The sequence below is a fragment of the Neofelis nebulosa genome, chromosome 1 (assembly GCF_028018385.1).
Source record: "Neofelis nebulosa isolate mNeoNeb1 chromosome 1, mNeoNeb1.pri, whole genome shotgun sequence".
Taxonomy (NCBI): Eukaryota; Metazoa; Chordata; class Mammalia; order Carnivora; family Felidae; genus Neofelis; species Neofelis nebulosa.
Genome location: NC_080782.1, coordinates 150505645 through 150511644, shown reverse-complemented (window position 1 = coordinate 150511644; position 6000 = coordinate 150505645). Strand labels below are relative to the sequence as shown.

The 6000-nt window shown below is 53.8% G+C and overlaps 1 protein-coding gene across 1 annotated transcript in view; it reads left to right on the top strand.

Annotated features, from left to right (window-relative positions):
* Positions 1–226: 226 nt before the first annotated feature.
* Positions 227–6000, top strand: part of GFPT2 (glutamine-fructose-6-phosphate transaminase 2) — a 47863-nt gene continuing 42089 nt past the window's right edge. The window contains exon 1 of the mRNA XM_058739726.1: positions 227–876. Coding sequence (XP_058595709.1) covers positions 870–876 — 7 coding nt within the window. The 5' untranslated portion in view covers positions 227–869. The remainder of the gene's footprint in view (positions 877–6000) is intronic.

Below are 6000 nucleotides of genomic sequence, written 5' to 3'. Positions count from 1 at the left end.
GCAGGCCAGTGCGCTGAGGACAGGTCCGCCAGCGCTGCTCCGGGAGGGGGTGGTTCCCTGGGTCGCCCCTGCTTGGCTCACGACCTGGGGGGAATCCTCATCTTGAAGCTCCGGCTCTCCAGGAAATCCCGGGTTCGAATTCTGCCACTGCCGGAATTTGTCAATTCCGGCTGCCCTGTTTGTCAATTCCGGCTGCCCTGTTTTGGCAAAGTCCCTTTCCACCTCGGAGGGAGCCTCAGTTTTCTCATTTATCAATCAGGCTCTAGAGTTCTCTCCTTACAGAGAGGGGACCAGGCTTGAACACCCACAGTGTGCAGCGATTCTGGTGCCCTCGGAGAAACCCGGCAAACAGACGGGCGCACAGGGGAACACGTGCGTCACGCCCGCCATTGTGCTCTGCGTCTTAATCCTCATCAGGACCAGGCAGGTAGGTTCCATTGTCATCCCATTTTACAGACTGGGAAACTGAAGCACAAAGCGATTCAGTCCCCTGTCCAAGGTCCCACGCCTAGACCGAGCCTGAGTCTGGGTCTGAACTCAGACGGTCTCCACCCCCCCGGTCCATCTTCAGGACCCGACACCCAGGCGTTACAGACCGAACTTGCGCCTGGGAGCCGCCCCTCGCCCAGTTCCCTGACTCCTGGGGGCCCAGTCCCCACCGTTGTCACGACAACCGGGGACCAATGGGGAGCAGGCAGGCAGGAGGAGGCCCCGCCCTGGCCCCGCCTCTGGCGGAGGGCTCCGAGCTATAAGGTCCTGAGGCCGAGCGGCAGGAGTCCAGGCCCGCGGAGCGCCAGGCGCGCACGGAATTCCGAGTGTCCAGAGCGCGCAGAATCCCAGAGCCGCGAAGGGCGCAAGCAGCAGCCACGATGTGCGGTGAGTGTGGTGGCCGCGGGTTCCGGCTCCCCAGTCTCTCGGCGCCTGGGCCCGAGAGCCGGGCGCCGGGGACCCGGAGGTGGTGCGGGATGGGGGCATCGATCTGTCCAGGTCCGAGAAGGGGCTTTCACCGGCCGGGCCTGCCTCCTTCTGCCTCTTGTCTCCGAGTGGGTGTCCCAGGGAGGGGTGGGGGAGAAGGGTGCCCAACCCTGGTGTCGGACTTGATGAGGGCGACCCGGCCCGGCCGCCCACAGAGGGGACGAAATTGGTCCTGTCCCGGGCCTGGACCCTCACAACACAGAGGTATCCTCCCTCCCTCCCCCCATGTCCAGTGAGAAAAGCACCCCAAGTCGCCCACAAAGGCGGCCACGCGCAAGCTCACGCATCCGGGGCGCGGGGTGCCCAGCACTGCTCTCAGCCCACCGCGCCCACCCAGGAGAGGCGACCCCACCTGCAACCTCCCGGCAGCCGGCCGGGCTCGCCCGGTGGCGTCGGGAGCTGCCCTCGTGCGCTCGGGAAGGGCCTGTGCGTTCTCCTCGCGTGCCAAAATGAACCTCTTGTCCCTAGAAGGGTCGATTCCATGTTGCCGCCTCTTTGCTGAAAGAGCTCTCGGCGAGGCTTGGGGGGAAAGGCAGCATGGACCGCCGAGCCTCGAGGCAAAGCTGGGAGAAGGAGTCCGGGACGAGGAGTGGGGCTGGGCTCCGGCGTCCTGAACACCGCGGCGCCTCGGCGCTGTCCCGGGAGACTGCTGGGCCATGGCGAGGGCTGCTGCGGCCCTGCGCGCACATCTGCAATTCCTTACTCTCCTGGCTGGGCCGCCTCCGCTGGCTGGGGAGAGGGCCGGGAACTTGTGCTGGGACAAAAGGTCACTGTGCCTTTTTTATTTTTTTTTTCCCTGAGTAGGATTCAGTTACCCATTCCAGCCTCCTGTGGCTGGAGGACCTGGTGGAACTTTTGAAGCCATGAAAGGCCTCTGTCTGACTTCGCCCAGGGCTGTGGGGCGGGATGTGCCAGCGGTGAGCCCTGGGCCAAGATCTGTACAGGCCTTGTTTCTGAGGCCAACGGCTCCTGAAAGTGTAAAAGAACCACTGACCAAGGAGCCCACAGCTCGCTTTGGGATGCAGACTCCCCCAGGCCAAGCGGGCATCAATTTAAATTCCTGAACTTTCAGCCAAAATCTCCGGGCTACAGGGCATCGTTAACAATGTATAGGGCTGCCTTGGATGTTTCCGGAGAGAGAGAGAGAGAGAGAGAGAGAGAGAAGCAAAGGTGGCAGTTTTGCCAGAAGCCCTTTGGGTTCTAAACCCTTCAGTGTGGCATTCAAGGCCCTTGGCCAACTGGTGGCCTTAGAGCCAGACTAGTGCACTGACCAAGACCCTTGCTCTGCCTCTCCAGCACCGGCAATTTCCCTCCTTTCTCCTTTCAGGTTCCCTTCTGGGCCCGCCTCTCCCCCCAGCCTGCCTTCCTGCTTCCAACTTGCATCTAGCTTTCTCTGTTGTCTCTCTGAGCCCATCTCTGCAAAGAGAGATGGGCTCAGACTCTCCAAATCTGGGGTCTAGTTCTGCTCTCTTAAAGGGCTGCACATGTCTTGTCCCCTAAGGAAAGGATGAGCTTTGGCCCTGTGACTACCTATATCCTTACATCAAGCCCCCCCACCCCAGCCTATCCCACCCACCTTGCAGCCCTTGGTTAAGTCAGGGAGTGATATCCAACTTGGGAAAGTTATTTCTTTTCACCTGGGTGCTAATGTGTCATTTACAGAGCCCCTCCCCCCCCCCCACTGGCTGAGCACCCCTTGCATGGAGAAGGCCGTCCCAAGTCAAACCTGACAACAGCTGCTGTCGAGAATTAAACACGTTGTTCTCGTTTTTTGTTTGTTTGTTTGTTTCTGGATAATGGCCTGTGTGTGCATGACAAGTGATACTGGTTTTCCTTTTTATGGTTGTGTTCTTTTGTGGAGCATTTATGTCAGTTTTCAAACACTTGGTCAATTTTATAGAAAAATGTTAAGGCAATGATTGCGTACTTGGTACAAGGACAGGGCAGAAATTGTGAAGAAGCTCCTGGAATAAGTCGCTTACCCTCATCAACTTTCCATTTGGGGAACTGGAAGCCGAAGGGGTCTGCTCATGCCTCTGTCTGAGCAGGAGCAGTCTTAGGTCTTCTCTCTGGGCTGGCTGTGGCCCTGCTGTGATCTGCCACCGCGAATGCCACCTGTGATGTGGTCACATCTTCAGGGCTGTTCCGTCCATGGTCAGCAGGGGTTGAGCTGAGAGCCTTCCCTTCAGCTGCTAATGACCAGGCTTAGGTTGGCTCTTACTCCCCGTTGTCTACGCCACTTCTCCCGCAGAAACCTGGACCCAGTGCTAGCTGACCCTGCACACACTGAGAAGATGCCCCTCAGAGCTTCAGTGCACTGAGAGTTTAGCTGAGGGACAGGTAGGTTTTGTTGACATCTGAGAGACGCTGGCATGTTGCTGTCTGCCAATAGAAAGGTTACTATCTTCCCATTCCTCCTCTCCTTCCTTCTTTGCTCAGCCATTAGTGAAGTGCTGCTCCTGGAGAGGTCCTGTGTTTTCCAGGCCCTGGGGCCACATGGGCATGAGCCTCCCCTCAGAGAAGGGGCAAGGAGTTGGAGAGGCAGGTGGTCACCAAGCAGGGATGGGGTAGCTCACTAGGTAAAAGCTGCCACAGAGAGAAGACATCTGACACAAGCCACAGCCTGGTAACTCTGTGCCAAACCAGTCGGCAGACATCTTTCTGTGTGGTACACAGGGCTTAAACTTTATGTTTTAAAGTCTTCCATTACAAAATTGGGAGATTTCACATAAGTAGGGAGGATTTTCAAGTTCTCTTGAAAAAATCTGAAGATGAGCAGCCTTGAGTTATATATATCTGAATAGTGCACGGTGGCCCCTAGGATGATGGGTGCTAGCTCACCAGTCCTCCTGCCCAGCTGCCTCACTCACTGATGTTACCTGATGGCCCACACGCAGTCTTAGTTGAGACCCCAGCACTGCAGAGGCAGGGAGCACTAACTTTCCCAGGAACAGTGCTGCAAGAGCCTGGCCTCAAGTATGAGCTCCACAGAGAGAAGAGGGTGACAGGTGTGCCAGGCTGAGGGCACAGCATGTTCAACGGTATGGCGGTGTGGACCACGCACGCATGAAAGTTTGGCAAAAAGGATTGCACTTACCATCCATGAATTCTTTTTTTTTTAATGTTTTATTTATTTTTGAGAGAGAGAGAGAGCATGCAAGGAGGGGAGGGGCAGAAAGAGGGGGGCAGAGAATCCGGAGCAGGCTCTGCACTGACAACAGGGACCCCAATGTGGGACTTGAACTCACAAACCATGAGATCATGAGCTGAGCTTATGTCAAGTCAGACGCTCAACCAAGTGAGCCACCCAGTTGCACCGCCATCCATGAATTCTTAAATCTGCCCTATCCTTTACTCCTGCATTTAGTAATTTATGAGAGGGGTGGAAAAAAACTTGGCCATGGAAAATTAGCAAATTCTTAGATTTTGCTAGAAAGTAAAAAGACTTTGAAGCCGTTACCTTTTGTCTTAGTTGGTATATTAGTTTCCGCTGGCTGCTGTAACAAATTACCACAAACTTGTTGCTTTAAAACAACCTAAATTTATTTTCTCACAGTTTCAGAGGCTAGAAGTCCAAAACTCAGTTTTATGGGACTAAAATCAAGGTGTCAGCAGGGCCCCACTTCCTCTGGACACTCTAGGGAAGAATCTGTCCCTTGCCTCTTTCAGCTTTGGTGGCTGCCAGCATCCCTCGGCTTGCATCTCTTGATTCCAGTCTGTGCCTCTGTGGTCACCTCACCTTCTCTTCCATGTCAAATGTCCCTCTGCCTCCCTTTCATAACAATACTTGTGATTGCATTTAGGGGTAATCTGGATAATCTGGAAGAGATGAGTATAATGGATACTCCAGGAATCCAGGAGTATACTGGATTATCCAGGAAAGTCTCCCATCTCAAGATCTTTAATTTAATCATATCTCCAAAGACCTTTTTGCATCAAGATATTTTTATAGCTTCCAGGGATTAGGACCCGATATCTTTGAGGGCCATTGTTTATTTATCCATTATCCAATAATTTTTAAAAACATTTTTAATGTTTATTTATTTCAAGAGAGAGAGAGAGTATGTGATCAGGGGAAGGGAAGAGAGAGAGGTAGACACAGAATCCAAAGCAGGCTCCAGGCTCTGAGCTGTCAGCACAGAGCCTGACCCAGGGCTTGAAGGCTTGAACTCATGAACTGTGAGATCATGACCTGAGCTGAAGGCAGACGCTTTACCGACTGAGACACCCAGCTTCCTCTATCCATTATCCAATAATTTATCCATTATTATTTGGGCTCTGGCTTTTAGGTGCCTTCCCCAAGAATAGTCCAGTGTTGCTAATCTCAGATGGTCAAGTCATGGCCACAGGGATGTTGGCCAGAGGCTACCAGTCTCCCCTCTATGTCTGACACACACATGGAAGTGCTCTGGTCCCAGAACTTGCAGACTGGACCCACCATAGTCAGAAGGTGAATGTAGGCATCAGTTAAAGACCCCATCCTTCACTGGCATGGTGCTACATACCCCGTTTTTTTTTTTTGTTTTGTTTTTTTGTTTTTTATTTTTGAGACAGAGAGAGACAGAGCATGAACGGGGGAGGGGCAGAGAGCGAGGGAGACACAGAATCGGAAACAGGCTCCAGGCTCTGAGCCATCTGCCCAGAGCCCGACGCGGGGCTCGAACTCACAGACCGCGAGATCGTGACCTGAGCCGAAGTCGGACGCTTAACCAACTGAGCCACCCAGGCGCCCCGCTACATACCCCGTTTGACCAAATAGTTACCAGTTTTTCTAGAAGTCAGGGCTTGTGTCCTGTAAATATGGCACTCACTCCATTTGGCCTCCATGCATGTAGATATTCTTCCTACTCATCTCTTCCCTGTGAGAAGCAGGTGTGGTTTCATTCCCCAGAATCAAAAGGGGCCAGGACACACACACATACACACACACACACACACACACACACACACACACACACACACACATCTATCTGCTTACACAGCAGTCTTTAGGAGAGCTTGTCATGTACTTAGGGAGGTTGTCTC